This window comes from Amphiprion ocellaris, chromosome 6, assembly GCF_022539595.1.
Source record: "Amphiprion ocellaris isolate individual 3 ecotype Okinawa chromosome 6, ASM2253959v1, whole genome shotgun sequence".
Taxonomy (NCBI): domain Eukaryota; kingdom Metazoa; phylum Chordata; class Actinopteri; family Pomacentridae; genus Amphiprion; species Amphiprion ocellaris.
The window spans coordinates 38,460,715-38,479,468 of NC_072771.1; the positions used below are offsets into that span (position 1 = coordinate 38,460,715).

The 18,754-nt window shown below is 39.8% G+C and overlaps 1 protein-coding gene across 1 annotated transcript in view; it reads left to right on the forward strand.

Moving 5' to 3' along the window:
• The first annotated feature begins 357 nt into the window (after positions 1–357).
• The window catches only part of smarca2 (SWI/SNF related, matrix associated, actin dependent regulator of chromatin, subfamily a, member 2), an 85,825-nt gene continuing 67,428 nt past the window's right edge, over positions 358–18,754 (forward strand). Inside the window, exons 1-11 of the mRNA XM_023279410.3 lie at positions 358–496; positions 2,297–2,560; positions 3,207–3,336; positions 3,731–4,111; positions 4,658–4,759; positions 7,626–7,878; positions 11,971–12,097; positions 13,350–13,523; positions 13,866–14,039; positions 15,189–15,359; positions 16,888–16,938. Coding sequence (XP_023135178.2) covers positions 2,327–2,560; positions 3,207–3,336; positions 3,731–4,111; positions 4,658–4,759; positions 7,626–7,878; positions 11,971–12,097; positions 13,350–13,523; positions 13,866–14,039; positions 15,189–15,359; positions 16,888–16,938 — 1,797 coding nt within the window. The 5' untranslated portion in view covers positions 358–496; positions 2,297–2,326. The remainder of the gene's footprint in view (positions 497–2,296; positions 2,561–3,206; positions 3,337–3,730; positions 4,112–4,657; positions 4,760–7,625; positions 7,879–11,970; positions 12,098–13,349; positions 13,524–13,865; positions 14,040–15,188; positions 15,360–16,887; positions 16,939–18,754) is intronic.

An 18,754-nucleotide genomic window follows, 5' to 3' on the forward strand; every position in this document is an offset into this window, starting at 1 on the left:
TGACACCACACAGTTGTCCCACGTTATTTTGTTCAATTAAAGAACACGACACTATCTATCTGTCTAACTATCTATCTATCTATCTATCTATCTATCTATCTATCTTAAAGTGAAAATGGTGCAATTATTACTTTTAAGATCTCAAGAAAGTCACTGTCTGAGGCTTAAAGCAAACTCTTTAAGTCTGTAATATAGTTTTACATGAGTGGAATCGTCCTTTGCAGTCATGGTCCTACAGAAAGTTACAGCAATAGTTACAGAGCTGCCACACGCCCAAACAACGCAACAAAATGATTGACAGGGATCCAGCCAATCAGGGAGCGACTGGGCGGGACTTCCGCTGACAGTGACAAATCAGTAATGGCGACAGCGGAGCGCTCTAAATATGTCAGCAAAACAGCACGAAGGGGGAGTGAACTTATGGACAGCAGTCATATTTTGAAGAAACATTAGAATAACTCCATCTAATTGTGTGCAGGTTCAGTTCGGCCGAAAGGTAAAACCACACACGACGCTTCGTACTCGATGAATACCGACATGTAAATTACTCTGCGCTCTGCTAACTGTCCAAACTTTCTGACAGTTCACCAGTTAGGAGCGTGAAGCCAGCTAGCGGGCTGTGCTAGCTGGCGTTAGCTAGTTAGCGGTTAGCTAAGTTCTCCGACGGTCGACAAACCGAAACCTCACAAATATTTAGTTTCGTTGGAGTCGTGTGTTTCTTAACGTGACGCTAAAGTTAAATCGCGGCTCTCGAAGTGTTGGCAAGGTCATGTCAGGAGCTTGACTTTCATTTTAACTTTGATTTTGTGTGGACGTCCGTGATGGCTACCAGTTTTGTGGAAGCCATGATCCAATCAGAGTCGGTTACTCGGACTGGCTGTTACCGAGCTAACGTTCGGGACTGTAACTGTCCGGAGACTGAAACACATTAACACGAGTCTAGTTATAAAAGCTAACTTCATGACTGTAACTGTACAGAGACTGAAACACACTAGTCTAGTTATAAAAGCTAATCTGTACCACGCTATTTGTAACGTGTGTTGTTCGTAATTTATTTATTTACCGGTAGATGTGTGTTGTAACGCTGCACATACTCAACGCAGCTCCATATGTCTGTCGTTACTTCTGGTTCACATGGAGGCTTAAAAACTTAAACGCCAAATGAATTGAGTAATCAGCAATAAAAATAATCATTAGTTGCAGCCCAACTTTAGACACATTTTACTTCTACTGAAAAAATGCAGCTCTAGAGCTTTTGATATTGCACTTGCTTATACTATGATTTATAAATAGTTTCGATGTTTCTAATTAGCTGTTCAACACTGGTATGGATGCTTCTATTTTATGCTTTTGTTGCATTTCAATCTACATTTTACACAGTACACACTGAAAAAAACGGCACTAAAAAGGTACCTGTGTAAAACTCCAAGCGGTTTATAGAGATTTTGTTTTGTTTATTGTTTAGCCACCTTGTAAACAGAGCCTCTATATTATTGACATTAAAACATAATTTGACAATAAATTATTGTTGTGTTTTTAATGCATTTTTTTCTAGTAAAGAAAAAAATGTAATTCCCAAATAATACTGTAATCATACATAATTCTTACGCCGTAATATGTTTAAATTTAGTTTTAGTTTTTAAGCCTCCTTGTGAACCAGAAGTAATGACAGACATATGGAGCTATGTTGAGCATGTGCAGTGTTACAACACACATCTACCAGTAAATAAATAAATTATGAACAACACACATTACAAATAGCGTGGTACACACTAACGCTAGTCTAGCTATAAAAGCTAAGCTGTACTACCATCATAAATAAAGCATTGTGAAGATATAGACAAGTCACATATGGGAACATATTTCTTTTTTACAGTAAACATAATTGTTTTTATTTTTCTTCAATGGAAAAGAAGCTAAATGACCATTTCTACTAAAAGTGACTCATCACAATATGTGTCAGAATAATAGTACTATTATTTTTCTCCATTATGTTCTGCCCTCATTTATACAATATAATCACATCCAAGACAGCAGTGTAGAGTAAAGGGAACTTTTTTTGGAGCTTGTCATAATCAGTTTCTATTAAAACTGCAAGACATGAGCTGACTTAATCCACTGGTTATTGAAAAACCCGTTTATTGAGTCATGATAAGCATTATGTGGCATTCTTCATATATAAAATGCTATATAACCGTTAGCATATTAAAATGCATTACATCCACTGATGGTATTAGTCTTTCATTGCTCGCATGGCATTAAAATCACGTGTTTCTTGTTTGTTTTTTCCCTGCAGCTGTCTGGTTTCCTACCAGTTACTCAGTAGATGTCCACCCCTTCAGACACTTCAGGTGGAATGTCCCATCCTGGACCTTCCCCTGGGGCAGGTCTGTCCCCAGGGCCCATCTTGGGCCCCAGCCCTGGACCCGATCCCTCACCAAGCTCTGTTCACAGTATGATGGGACCCAGTCCCGGACCTGGGACGCCCAACGCTCCTCATGGCATGCAGGGCCAAGGCCAAAGTGATTACTCTCAGGACAACATGTATCCTATGCACAAGGTAAGGTGTGCTTGCTGCCGTTGAGCGTCTGTTGGTGTCACTGCTGCACTAGGAAAGTGTTGTAGTTCTTATTTTATATTGCATTACCTTCAACAGGCTGAATGGATGCTGTTTGTTTTTTAATTGGATGCTTTGCCAGAGCCTTACAGATAAACTGGGCAAACCAATATATCTGCCAGTATTGATACATGTGCTGCCTGATGCACATGTTGATGAAGTTGCAAAAAATTACAGAGCAGATTATAGCACAAAAGACTTTTTCTGTTTATTTTGAGCATAAATATTCAGTTTTTTACATATAGGTTGATTATAAAAATGATCAGTTGGGCTGCACTTGTCATTCGTGGTTATCACAAATGATTAAAAAAAATAAAAATGGAAAAACAACGTATGCAAAATGACAATACAACTCATTAAGTGTATATTTTGTAGATAGTTTTGAGATATTTATCTACTGTATGTGTTTAGCTGGAGCTTTTTGACATGTTTGGCTTGAGGCCTCTGTGCACTAAAGCTATCATAAACTGTATGAGGGATATTACACCGACAAACAGTTTTTAGTCACAGTTACATTAGAAATTACAGTTTGGGAAGGAAATATGTATAATGCATATGTCTAAATCTTCATTTTTTTTTCTATTTTCAGCCGCTGGAGGGGATGAATGACAAGTCGATGGCAGAGGCGATGCACTTTGGTCACATGAAAGGCGTGGGGATGAGATCTCTCCACAGTGGCATGGGGCCCCCACAGAGTCCTATGGACCAGCACAGCCAAGGTATCTTATCCCTTTGGTTATAAAACGTAAAGCAGTGGGTTTATTAACAGAAGTAAAAGAAAGAAATGGATCCTGGTTGTCTTACTAGCTTTAGTTATTCATTTAAAAAGTTATATAAGTCTCCAGAAGTAACCAAATCAAGCAAATGGTGATTTCTCCTTCTGAGAGTACTTTATTTAAATACTTCTCGAATTTTGAAACGTGAAATATTTAATTTACAAGAAAAGAAGCAGAAGAGTGTGTATTTTTCTCTATTCTGTCTTGTTAACATTCTATCACTCCCTAAAATTGAATAATTTTGCCTCCGACCTTCAGGGTGTGAGTCACTGCTTTAAAGCTACTGATGTGAATTTTGGGTTCATAAAACCACCAAATCCCTTTCTGTCTGCTGTAGGTTACATGTCGCCTCATCCATCCCCCACGGGAGTCCATGAGCATGCTTCTAGTCCCATGTCAGGAGGTGGAGGTGGACCTACACCTCCACACATGCCTCCTTCCCACTCAGGCCCCATGATGCCCATGGATCCCCAAGGAGGCTTGTCCAGCATGGCCCAGCAGGGGCGAGGACCATCTGCTTTCAGTCCGGTCCAGCTGCAGCAGCTCAGGGCTCAGATTCTGGCCTACAAGATCCTGGGACGTGGGCAGCCGCTGCCTGAAAACCTCCAGCTGGCTGTTCAGGGCAAGAGGAGCCTCCCGACAATGCAGCAGCAGCAGCCACAACAACCACCGCAGCAGCAGCAGGCGCCTAGTTCCAGCCCTTACAACAGGCCTCCAGGTAGGAAGATACAACTTTACTTCATTAAAAACTAATATATTGTAAGCTGCTTTATGAAGAAAGGGACTCTTCGTTGTCCAGGTTTTTCTTTTTGCAGCGCAGGATCTTTAAACATCAAAGATTGATGATAAATCAGTTTAGGATTGTATTTCTGTGTGAATTTGTGGTCCACTTGCTGCTAGCGTCAGACTTTAAGCTACTGATCGTTTTTGGAATTTAATTGAAAATCACTAAGCCATAAAATGCTACAAGACAGTTAAAAACCATCATTGCAATGTCATAGAACCCAAGTTGACATACTTAGACAACTTGTTCTGTTGGACCAACAGCCCATAACCTACTTTTGTCCAGTTTACAGTGATTTAAAACAGTTATGTGGAACATTTTCTTAAAAAACCCAAACAAACCTTTCATCAAACAGTAGCTACCAGCCTATCACATGCTCGCATGGTCTGTTTAGAGCACAAAAAAAGGAGAATTTTGTCTCACACTTAAAAAATGCAATCTATAAATTATGGGGGAAAAAAATTGTTATTGTGTTGAAAGGTATGCCAATGGCACCTATGGGTGGTCCGCAGTCAAGTCCCTGCCCAACCCCAGCATTGCAAGGACACAATCAAAGCACAGGACCCAAGCCTTGGTCTGATGGTAAGTACTTCATCAATCTCCAGACGGGTGACGAATTAAAGGAAAAACCTGAATGCTTGACCGCTGCAGTGTGCAGATCCAGGGGCTTTGTTAGGCTGTAGGGGGGCATTTTGCTGGCATGGTTTGGTTCCACTTGTCTACTTAGAGGAAATGGTCGCTGAAAATTAATAGAAAGTTGCTCTGAGCGATTACCTTTATTGAATAATGAAATTTTTCTGTGCTGGTCGCAGTCATCTGTTCCAAGATGACAATGAGGGGATAGTTTCTTGAAAGAATAGTGTTCCGTCCTCCAGTAGAGTTACAGAGACTTGGAGAATCAATGCTGAGTTGTACACCTCCCTTTATGTTGGTTTTTCCTTTGATTTGTCACCTGACTCTACATGATGTGTGTCTATGCTTAGATGACCAGTCGAGCTAATAGCCCACTGAGCTACATTAGGTTTGACATCTTTTCATTCCGCGTACTACAGTCAAATGTGTGAAAGTGAAAGGTTTGATGCCGACTTGGCTACAGACTGCTGCTTGATGTACAGCTGCACTTCAGATTCTCTTTAAAAAGACACTACAGTGAAATCTTTAAAGCTGGACGTCACAGCGGGAAAGGATCAAAGGTTGCAGCATCTTTCCACGCTGGCTTTGAACATACCACATTATTTTCTGTTGCAAAGAGGGATGTCCGTGCTGGAATATGTTCTCAAACAAGACAGGAATCCTTACTGGGAGATGTGTAATACAGAGACATTTGGTGAATATGTTCATATTGATGCTATAGTAAAATAAACACCTGTTTGGGTGAGTCAATTTTCAATACAGTTTTCAGGTTTTTGTGATTTAAGGAGGTTTTCTCCCTCTTTCTGTCTAATTTGCAAGCTATTGAAGCGTTCTTTTTAATGTTTAGGTTCTTTTTTTTTTTTTTTAGGTTGTACGTCTGTCTATAGGTGTATTCATCCCATTTTCCTCAACGCAATATCTGTTTTACATCTGGAGGGACTTTATTCAAATTTGGCACAAATGTTGACTTAGATTAGAAAATGAACTGATGGGATTTTCTTGGTCAAAAGTGTGGGCATTTTTGACCCCAACTCAAGAATTCGTATGCTCATGTCAAATATCTACACTTATTGTTAAGTGATGACATTTTATATTGAAAAAAATAAGACTGGGCAGATAGGGACATAAACTGCAGCTGCTTTACTGGTTGGTAGATGTATAGATGTGATAATTCTGGTTTAATTATTTGCTATGAACATTAGACTTTAAGTCTGGATGACCAGATGGAAGGATCATAGCTGCCATTGGAATTAAATCACTGATTAATACTTTAAGGAAAGTTTTCTTCACTAAAAGCCCTTCCAGTTGTCTGCAATTCTCTGAGTAAACTACAAGAGGGATCAACCACAAAAACCAGTGCCAAAATCAGGCTTTTTGTGGGTCTCTGCAAGTGCAATTATCGTAGCATTTTTACCAAATCTTCTATTTTACAAATGTATTAGCGGCACGATTCATAATAAATCATGTAATGACATACCGTGAGAGAGATAAAACTTTTCAGTTAAGAAAAATAATGCTGCTGCGTGCCATATACTCCAAAATAATGGCATCGTCTGACTAATGGCTTAATGCAAATATTTTCTCTGCAAATTAAGACTCCAGTTTCCAGCATATATGAATAGATTAATGGTTCACTATGCAAAAGTATTTCAAGAAGAAGAGAAAGTCTAAATTAGTAAATAAGTCCAAAAGCCCAACATTCAAAAGGAACAAATCTCAACTTCCCCTGAGCTCAATTTAACATGGAAAAATTAGGTAGTAAAAATATCAGTATTCCCTGGAAGACTCTCTGACAACAAATTGGCCCAGGTGAGATACAAGATTCAGAGTGATTTAATGAGTCACTGGATGGGTGACTAGAAAATGAGAAAGTCTTCTTTGAGCCAGAGCAGACAGGGAAAAGACCCTTATTGCTGTGTGGAGGTGCCAGTCAGTGGAAGTGAAAAGGGACATGTAATGGGTTTAATGAAGGGTTAATTTATGTACAGATCTGTCTATGTCTACATACTGATACTAGATACAATATCACAGCAAACACCTTGAAAACCAGGAAAATCCACCGCTGTGGACTGATACATTGGAAATGATACAAGGAGCAATAGATTAAATTGTGGGGGTGTTTCTGAGTCCCATCACCGCCCGCTACATATTTAGCTCACGCGATGCGGTATCTGTACATAACATACACATGCAAAACACACGCCTGTGCTCAGTGCAAGGTCATTTTTTATTAAAGATTTCATCCATCAGAAATGATGCAAAGGCTGAGCAGTCTTGGTGGAGTACTGTGCTTTTCTTGTTATACCTGTTGTATCTCATATAGTGTTCATACTTAGTTGAATTAGATCGTCTTGATGTAATTCCATGATGAGGCTGTGTGCATGAAGCGCAAAATGACTGATCTGATGAATTTAGTGTGAGTGCGTTTGATTTAAGTCGAAATTTCATTGCTCCACTGTGACCTGTTTGGTAATTTCATTCTGATGTGACGACGGCATGAAGCTCGCCCATAAAAATCTATACATTAGCCGTATCGTTTAAGCCGCAGGGTTCGAAGCGTGAGAAAAAAAGTAGCGGCTTATAGTCCGGAAAGTATGGTAGTCATTTACCATATTAACAATGTCCAGACTGGATTTCTGATTAATGTTATCTTCATTGGAAAAAACTGCTTTTCTTTCAAAAATAATCACATTTCTAAGTGACCCTAAACTTCTAAACGTCAGTGTACATTTATAAAAACTAGCCTCTCAGTATTATTTTTACTTTTTGAAAATGTGGACTGGATCTGATAACCAACAGAGTCTTTGGTCTCCAGGTCAGGTTGGTGAAAATCAGGCCAATGTGCAGAAACACCTCACCCCTGTTGCCAGCGGTCGCCCGTCCCCTGCACCACCTCAGACCTCCGGTGTACCAGCTGGGCCGATACCAGGGGGTTCAGCAACCCCTCAGCCTCCTGGGCAGCAGGTGTCCCCCATGCTCCAGATGCAGCAGAAGCAGAACCGCATCACGCCGATCCAGAAGCCCCAGGGCCTGGACCCAGTGGGAATCCTGCAGGAGAGAGAGTACAGGTATATGTGGGCGGCTGTGGCTCAGGTGGTAGAGCAGGTCGTCCAATGATGGAAGGGTCGGCGGTTGGTGGTGGTCGGAGGGGCCGTAGGCGCAGCCATTGGCAGCCATGTTTCCGTCAGTCTGCCCCAGGGCAGCTGTGGCTACAAATGTAGTTTACCACCACCAGAGTGAGAATGTGTGAGTGATGAATAATGGATCCACTGTCATATGCTAACAAGCAAGGGATGTGTGCAAAGGCAGGAATTATATGCAAAAATATTGCTATTTATATTTATTTTGTGTTTTTTCATTGTTATGTTCCAAAATCATACTTTAATCACAGTATTTTTGTCTTTTGATAGGTTATTAGCAAGAAACATTTGACAATTTGAAGTTTTCTACTTCCTTCACCTTTTCCTGTTCTTAAAAAACAAAAGACTGTTTTAGCTGCTGGGTTCTGTGAAATACATTTTGTTTTTGAACAACTACAGATTGAATTGGAACTTCAATTCACCCTTTCTTAGAACTCAGCAGCAAGTGAGAGTTTAAAGGTGATTTTCTGTGTTGAGATTAAGGCTGCCACAAACGACGCGTCGACGAATCGCCTGAGCACGATACGTCATCAAAAGCGGAAGTGAGCGCGCAATGCAACAGAAATCACCGTCCGAGTGGAGCGCGGAACACGCATGGACATCCGCGCTGTATCGTGCATATATAGTATATGCGCGATGCAACGCGGATGTCCGCGCTGTATCGTAAACGCGGATGTCCACGCTGTATTGTGCGTATATAATATATGCATATACTATATATGCACGATACAGCGCGGATGTCCATGCGTGTTCCGCGCTCCACTCGGACGGTGATTTCTGTTGCATTGCGCGCTCACTTCCGCTTTTGATGATGTATCGTGCTCAGGCGATTAGTCGACGCGTCGTTTGTGGCAGCCCTAGTTGAGATCCAGTCCTTGAAATAACTAGAGAGACCTGCATGAACAGACCGGTGTGTATTTGACAGTGCACATTGTTATTCACGCTGCACATATTGCAAGTGTAAGGAATTTTCTGGTGTTTGTGCACGATGGAGAGTGACATGTGTTTAACCTTTTGCATACTGTTGCTGGTAATTTAAATAGATTTATTTCCCACCTGAGCTGTGTGCGAGGAAGTCTTATGAGCTTTCATTCAGATAGATTGATGTCGTGACTTTACAGGAAATTGACTCACACTTCTGACATCAAAGATTGCCAACACAATTCCAGATTGAGACGTGTGTTTGAAAAGGTTCAGCTTATTTGTTGTGCCTGTGAAGTTAATCATACAAAAAACATCATTCGTCGGAGCCCCTGTGGCCTTTGGTGAAGGTGCTGTACATAACCAATCATAGCTCACTGTTATCCCCTGTGATATCAGTCCACAGGCTGTATCATTTGCTGACAACAGACATGACTGGTGGAGACACGAGGGAAGCTCCACAGACCTTTATCTCCTGATCCAGCCCTCAGGCTTGTTTCTCTTTATTTGAATTCAAGGCCGTTGTTTTGATGATCCCATCCTCATGTTCTCAGATCACCCTTGACAAGTTGTATTGGTCTAGAAATGCGGTGAAACCAGAGAGAGCCAGCCTCTGTCTGTCCCATTAGACCGTCTCAACAGATAGTACCTTTGTGAATTTATTGGGAAAAATAACGACTTTGGTAGTATCACACTGTAGTAATTTATTAATAAGCATCTGAGGCAGCTGGGAAATTGTATTATCAAAACAATTAAAGATGTTGTCCACTTTTATGCAATTTCCCCTTAGGTTAGTGTGAGGTGAGAGAAACTATATTGAAATATGACAATATATGTACAGTTTAATATGTATGGATTTTCTGCTTTGCTGAATCAATCCTGAGTGAGAGTAAGTAAACAGCTCACAGGATCCCTGCAGCAGAGATATCAGGTAACAAAACAGCCAGAATCTATGTTTATATCAACTCATCCTCCTAGAAATAATGTTTATATATTACTGATCTATTTGATAGTTTTCATTGTTGTGACCAACATAATCAGTGTTTAGATTATGTTCTGTAGTAAATTTCCTTTTAGGTTTCCTACATTTATCTACTCTGCCGAAGGCAAACTTTTTTTTTTTCTCTTTTATTATCAAAAGTGCAAAATTCTGACAAAAATTTTATTTCACATTATTGTACACATTCTACCATAAAAAATTCCAACCAATATTTGCAAGTATTTCACACCAAAAATACAAAAGATCCCACAAAACTGACAATTGTTTAAAAAAAAAAAAAAGAAAGAAAAACAAACCCCGTTCTTTAAGCATAAAATCACCCCACCCTCCTACTTGGATTCCACACCCTCCAAACAGTTTATACACATGGACCACCCACTCAAACAATTCAGAGACACCCCCCAAAAAAGCCAGATTCACTTACAAAGTAACTCATTAACTTTTAAAGTGCCTTCATAAACAAAAATCCATAAACAAAAAATGATAACACCCTCAAAAAAACATGCTCCCTTTTTCAATATATTCTCTCCTTAAAACTGAAAGGCAATTTTTTTCCCTCCTCATTAAGCAATAGCTTTGCATGGTTCATAAACACCCCCTCAAAGCCGCTTTCATCCTTAAACACTCTAATTTGAGATTTGAGTATGTTTCTAAACAAGCTCCACCTATTGATTGCTTTGTCCTCAAACAAGGCATAATTCCTTGCCACGACAGTCACATGTATCGCCAATCCGAGGACAATGTTTAGTAGGTTTTTGTTCACCTCCTGTTTTTTCTCTGAGACCCCGAACAGCCAGTGCCATCGCCAGTCCCCCTCCTTTTTGGCCTCCCAAGACAAGAAATCCGCTAGAAAGCATCTGACCTGCTCGATGAACAGGGCCACGACCGGACATCCCCACAGAAGTGTCCCTGCACACCGAGCAGTTCCAAAGGCAAACTTAAGGAGAGGGTCAAAATACAACAAAATGCAAACTTTAATGCAAATTTCTACCATTAGGGTTACAGAACTGATGCAGTCTTAAAAAGTGCACTTCTATCTAGGGATGACTTGATCCCATAAATTTGGCATTTTGCACCAGTACCTACCAACTTTTCATTATTTTAAATTTTGAAAAAGCAATCTAATGAATGTATTTTATCATGTTCTCATTCATTTGGAAATTGTGCTGCACACAGCGGCACAATAACAGACTGAACAGTAGTGATGGTAGTGTATGAGAGCTCACATTATGAGTTAAACCAGTGTGTGGAGCATCGCTACAATACACAGAGCTGTCACAACTCACAAGCAATAACGGTAACATTTCAGAATATGATGTTTTGCCATCAATAATAATAATAATAATAATAATAATAATAATAATAATAATAATAATAATAATAATAATAATAATAATAAACTTTGCTTCAATAGCATCTTTAGAAGTCAAAATAGCAAGGTGCCTCACAAAAGTAAGCAAAAATAAAACACTAAAAAAGGCAATGAAAAAAATTTGAAAAGACAACAAAACATTAAGAAGACATTATTAAATATTATACAAATGTCAGTCTGTACAGTTTGGTTTTTATAAGCTCGAAAGTCAGAGGAGACAGAAAGAGGCAACAAATGTAAAAGTATGTTTGTAGTTAGTTTTAAGCCAGAACCATTGAGTTTTTAGTAGGTGCATGATAAATGGAAAATGGGGTTGATTTTGATGACATGTTAATATAAAATGTACAGAATCCTCATGCCTGTATTTAATGCTGCTCAAATCAAACTCAAAAAATATCTCTTGTGGCTATTTTTGTATTTATTTTTTGCACAAATTACAGCAAGCCTGTTGTCGTGCCTGCACTTGCTGGCACCAATCCTCATGTTGTTATTTCCAGTATTTCCAGTACCTGTATCCAGTAACTGACGCATTCGGTGCCATGGAAAAACAAATACCGTTATGTTTTCAGAAGTTTGCCATACATGTGGTAACAAAATACCAGTTCTTGTAAAATCCCTCCCTCTCTCTTCAATGCATATTTTTATGCGGGTTTCCCAGGTTAGTATTTTTTGGCTCATTTTAGTCCAGTGTGCTACACTTTGACAATATCTTCGTCATGGTTTTCAGGCTACAGGCTCGGATTGCACATCGAATCCAGGAGCTGGAAAGTCTGCCGGGCTCACTGCCTCCTGACCTGAGGACTAAAGCCACAGTGGAGCTCAAAGCGCTGCGTCTGCTCAACTTCCAGCGGCAGGTACAAAACAGCTGCCACCATTCATGTTTAATGAATGTAAAGCCTTTACTCTGGTCTAGGAAGAGGTTCACTGTTGTTATCACTGACACTGGGTCAGAAAACCTGCTGTATGAGTGCTGTACGGTAGAAGTATAGTCCATTTAATACTGAATTCACACAGTAAATGTTAATTTTAAACCCTGGGCTTTATTCTTTATGGACTATTTTAGGACAGGTCCAGAGGTAAAATTGGTTCTTGTGTCATTAGAAGAATAGCATTTCCTCTCATTTGTATCAAGTTATGTCTAGACAGTAGGATTTGACAGTTCTTGCAGTCAGAAAATTTATTATAAATGTTTAAAAAATACATTTATGTTGAAAATATAACAAATTATGATTAGATTTGATTATTATGATTTGAGTATAATTGATTACGGGTTACCAGCATCTCAGGACTTCATTATTTTTTAATTTATGGAAGTTCTTTCTGTTAAAGTTCGTCAGCTTCTTCAAAATAGCACAAGATAAGATCCACTTCAACTTTATTATTTGTCGCTTGAAGGGCGATTTGTTGTGCAGCAACTTACACAAGCATTCACAATAAGCAAACAATAAAAAACAAATTAAAATAAATGTTTTTATTTTGTTTTTAAAAAATAAAAAACAAAACAATAATAAAAATGCAATAAAAACAGTAAAGGCGCAAAAAAAACAATAAAATAAAATGAAAACAATAAATATCACACGAAACATAAGATAGACAGTTACTTTAGCAGCAATCTTGGTCATTAATTCAGTCAAAGATAAGCCTTTATTAATCCCACAGTGGGGTCATTTGCATTTTACAGCAGCCAAGGTTAGAGTACCAACATTTAAAGAATACATAAGTTCTAGAAATAGCAGTATTGAACATATCAGTGGTATTGTGGAGATTCTTTCATAATTAGAAGTACTGAGAGAAGTATTAATATTGCACTGATTTGTTTGCAAGTAGAAAAATAATGATATAGCACATATTCTAGTATATGTTGGAAAATAGATCTATTAAATGAGAAAATATTCCTAATTCAAAGCTATGAATGTGTTAAATACGTTGTTTCTTAAATGATCATTTTAGGTTTAACAAAAACGTATAGGTGCCTCAGAAGTGTTTGTTCATGTACTATATTGTTAAGTTTTGCTTACTGATCCAAACTGATTTAACATGTACAGTTTTGTCAGTATTAATGTACTTGAAAGTGGCGTTTGATGTGTAACCTGCATGTATCTCCAGCTGAGGCAGGACGTCGTGGCCTGTATGAGGCGAGACACGACCCTGGAGACGGCCCTCAACTCGAAGGCTTACAGGCGCAGCAAGCGGCAGACGCTGAGGGAGGCTCGTATGACGGAGAAGCTGGAGAAGCAGCAGAAGCTCGAGCAGGAAAAGAAACGCAGACAGAAACATCAGGTGATTCACGCTCGGGTCCAAATAATGATCCTCAGGGAACAGCAGAGACGTGTTTTTAAAGCTTACAGACAAAATTGAACAGCAGTTTTTCACCATATTGTTCTTGTTGTGAAAATTGCAATGCCATGGAAACATTAGAACCCAGTATTGGTTTAATTTCTCGCACATCCAAAACAAATTAGAAAGCTGGGAGCAAGGTGACATCATCTCAAAGTTCCTGCATGTTAATCTAAAGAGGATGACAAACTGAAGAATGGTAACACAGTGCATATTGATTTCTCTCTGTTATGTGCCATGCTGTCAGAATCGCTTGTGTGCTGAAAGAAGTTTTGTGTTTTTCAGGAATATCTCAACAGTATCCTTCAGCATGCCAAGGACTTCAAGGATTATCACCGTTCAGTGTCTGGCAAAATGCAGAAACTCACCAGAGCCATCGCCACCTGGCACACCAACACAGAGCGGGAGCAGAAGAAGGAGACTGAGAGAATTGAGAAGGAGAGGATGAGGAGACTCATGGTAAGGAGCTGAAACCCAGAATAAAACTCCATTCATCCATTATCTATACATCACTTAATCCTCGTTAGGGTCGTAGGGGGGCTGGAGTCTATCCCAGCTGACTGAGGGTGAAGGCAGGGGACACCTGGATAGGTCATCAGTCTGTCGCAGGGCTGCACATGGAGACAAACAAACACACTCACATTCATACCTACAGATAATTTAGAATCACCAATTTATCTCAGCATGTTTCTGGACTGTGGGAGGAAGCTGGAGAACCTGGAGAAAACCCACACATGTACAGGAGAACATGGAGACTTCATGCAGAAAGATCCCAGGATGCAAACCAGGATCTTTGAGCTACAAGGCGTCAGTGCTAACCACCAAGCCACTGTGCAGCCCAGAATAAAACTCCTTTCTTAGAATTAAACATATGGCTGTCCACGTAGATGCACACTTTATAATGGCTCTGCTGGTTGAATCATTTGTTGATTGGTCTAACTGACATCAGCTGACATATTCCAAACAGCACTTTTTGCCACCCACATGAAAAGAAGTCAGGCCTCTCCTAAAAGTTGCTTTACTCACCCCCCTCTTGTGGTTGGTTTAAAGAAACACAAACACGACAGAACTTCTTTATTTCCCCTTTAGCTGAATAATAGGCCAGGCCATTCAACGCAGCCCTTTGTTGGTGCATGAGAATGGTCTAAATATGTGCGACTACATTGGAATTATTGTTTTCATTAGGCGGTAATTACACATCACTTCTTTACAGTAAGCAATTTATCAGCTTGTACAAGTGGTATTTATGCTCCAATATGAATTTACTTGATGTAAATGTCTGACAGTCAGTGTGCAGAACTTTTGTTTATGATCAGAGGCACATATTGGAATTGTAGCACTTTGTATTAAGTGTCATTAGTCAGTCATGGCTGTGAGTAATACGTGGTGTCTGGCCAATAAATAATCAAATTTAAAAGGTTTATTATTTGCATTATTTGCACCAACGCTGATCTGTTGTATAGGATGGATGCATTAGTACACCAGACGGCACTGATCACAAAGTGTAGCCTAACTGGCTTTAAATGAATATTATCAGGCTATAAAAAATAACTAAAGATGCTCTAATCTTTTCCCACTAATAACTTTTTGTCGTTCTCCCTCTTTCAGGCAGAAGATGAGGAAGGCTACCGAAAACTGATTGACCAAAAGAAAGACAAGCGTCTGGCCTACTTGCTGCAGCAGACTGATGAATACGTGGCCAACCTCACCACCCTGGTGTATGAACACAAAGCTGCTCAAGCCGCCAAGGAGAAGAAGAGGAGGAAGAAGAGAAAGAAGGTAGGATGAGGAAGCTCAAGGAGTGATTATTCGTCGGATGTTGCTTTCTTCTGGCGGAGAACTGATTTGTATTCAGCTTGTTTCTGTCAAGTAGGGCTGCTACTAATGACGAATCGCCTGAGCACGATACGTCATCAAAAGCGGAAGTGAGCACGGAATGCAACAGAAATCACTATCCGAGCGGAGCACGGAACACGCACGGACATCCGCTTTGTATCGTGCATATATTATATATGCATGATACAGCGCGGATGTCTGCACAGGATGTCCGCGCTGTATCGTGCATATGTTATATATGCATATATAATATATGCACGATACAAAGCGGATGTCCGTGCGTGTTCTGTGCTCCGCTCGGATAGTGATTTCTGTTGCATTCCGTGCTCACTTCCGCTTTTGATGACGTATCGTGCTCAGGCGATTCGTCATTAGTTGCAGCCCTACTTGACAGAAACAAGCTGAATACAAATCAGTTCTCCACCAGAAGAAAGAATTGTAGCACTTTGTATGAAGTGTCATTAGTCAGTCATGGCTGTGAGTAATACGTGGTGTCTGGCCAATAAATAATCAAATTTAAAAGGTTTATTATTTGTACCAACGCTGATCTGTTGTATAGGATGGATGACGTATTGTGCTCAGGCGATTCATCGATTCGTCGTTAGTGGCAGCCCTACTATCAAGCACAGATTTTCTCCACTTTATTCCACTGTATTGATATCCAGTGTTTATCCAACAGTGTGTTAATCAGTCTGTCAATATTTTCTGGCATCTCTACCTTGTTCTGTGTGGCACAAAGCATTTTCGGACAAACACATTATAATAAGCAGAGGTGCGTGGAAGCAAAGTCTTACATAAAGTCAGCCCAACCATTTAACCGTGACATGAAGTACGGCTTTTCATCATCTTATTGTCACCCTTCATTATTTAGTTTATATGAAGCTGCTCTCAGAATGACAGTGTGGCTGTTGTACAGGATCACATGGCAGAATTGTGATTCAAAATGTTAAGAGAGTCTCAACTCTGTGACATGGTGAACTAAATCAACATGCTTAAATTCACATCCTCTGTCAGAGAGGCAATGAACTCTGCAGTCGTCCCCTGAAACAAACACCTGTAGACTCTGACATTCATGACATCCTCGACACTGATGTTAGCGCTTTGACGAGGCGTTTTCTGTAACCATGTTGTGCCATTTCAGCTGAGCACGTGTGACATTGATTCTGGGAATAGCTTCAGAGAAAATACTTTCAGTAACAACATGACAGGTCAGAGTAGCTTAGATGACTGTTGACTATCCTGGTGAGAGCTTTTCCTGTAAAACCTCTGAATAAAGTACAAGTGACTGTGCCCTTCAACAGAGGAATGGTCCCACTAAAAGCAGTGAAAACCATTATGGAGCCACCATTTCTGAGTTATCGCTAAATGCTGGTGTTATCCATGCTTTGAATGTACCCTGCTGTGATGTGGAATATCAACATTTGCAAAGATACGTCGCCTGATTGCTTTAATGTGTTTGTTTTGTGTCTAGAAGGTGGACGGTGATGGTGAAGGCACCAGCGCAATTGGACCTGATGGAGAGGTGAGATGCAATGCTGACCTGTATATTGTTATGTTTTCTTTTTTGTTGTAGTGCTTTGATCATTTAGTGATGTTTACCTGTCATATAGCCATCTAAGATGTCACTTTAAAGTTGCTCTGTTCATATTTCCATAATAACATATCAATAGCTGTGTTTCTATAATACATACACTCCCGTTCAAAAGTTTGGGGCCACAGAAATGTCCTTGATTTTGAAAGAAAAGCAGTTACTTTCAATGAACTAATCATAAATCCAGTGTAGCCATTGTTAATGTGGTAAATGACTATTGTAGCTGGAAACGGCTGATTTTTAATGGAATATCTCCATAGAGGTACAGAGGAACATTTCCAGCAACCATCACTCCTGTGTTCTAATGCTACATTGTGTTAGCTAATGGTGATGAAAGGCTCATTGATGATTGGAAAACCCTTGTGCAGTTATGTTAGCACATGGAGAAAAGTGGGAGTTTTACTGGAGAACATGAAATTGTCTGGGTGACCCCAAACTTTTGAAAATTAGTGTATTTATATGTGTGTATTTTGAACTTTTGCCTTCGACAAAGGTCATTGACACAGCAAATGTTCAACAAACTCATCCAATTTTACCAAAAATGCTCACTTAAAACGGAGAGTTATTGAGTAAATGTGCATAATTCAGAGATCGTTTAGCTGTTTCTGCGTTTTCTTTGTTATCACCTTTGGACAGTTCGAACCGTGACTGATACCAACTGACATAAAAGAGTAATTACAACTTTCCAGATTGAAACGGTACTTTCCCCATTCTTCTGTTATAGATTCCTCTACTCTGTTTATTACAGCCGTTTAGTCTACACTGCCACCTTCTGGCGACACTATGCATCTGCGTTTATTCCTTCCAAACCAGTTAATGGAAACAAGACACATTTATGTTTTCTTTATGTTTATAGTTTGTGACGTCTCAAAAACCTGCATCAAATTTGCTTGACAGTTACATGGAAACACAGTTATTGACAGCAAAAGTGAAAAGGTTGTTCAAAAGGATGAACCTGTATTGAGTGATCACCTGAATCTGCAACTCCATAAAGAGGCTTTATGGAGCTTTATAAGGAATTTTAGCAAATCGCTTAGCTTATTTTCAGATAAAAATCTCTAAAAATCCACTGTTAACTACCTGCTCAACACCAAACAGCAGACGGACACAGTTAGAGAAAAACTGCTGGACGTAGTGGAGGCGTTTACGAACTGAAGAGCCAGAATTTTCTTCTTTAAGTTGGTTGAGACCAAAAACAGAGCGTTAAAAATCATTAGTATTGGACTCTCATTCATCAGGTGGCTGAAAACGTGACTCCAAATGAAAAATGGGTAAATAAGCAGCTGCCCTGAAATTATCCACTGCCATTTGAAACAACGTTTTTTTGTTTCGCATGTCTACATGATTTCCAGGTGGATCTCAAGCTGTTTCCCGAGATTCAACTGTCAAGCAAAGCTCACAGTGATGATTTTACCGGTACCTGAATTACTGCTGCTGTGAAATCAAACCTGTGCTTCACCTCAGCTCTCAGAATGCGCTCTGGCAGAAATAAAAAAAACATGTTTGAACGTCAGATCAAGCAAACACTAATTATGCTTTCAGAGGTAGACTGCTCCCTGGGCGACAGCACAATAGCAGCCAATCGAATGTCTCGTAAATATTGCAACACAAACCAAATAGACATCTGCACTGTTTGTTTTCATTCACAGCTTCCCACACCTTTTAATTGCATCTTCTGCCCCTGTCTCCTGTCAGAAAGACACTTGTTAAGGCCTTTAATGAACAGCTTTGGAAGAAACACTCATTA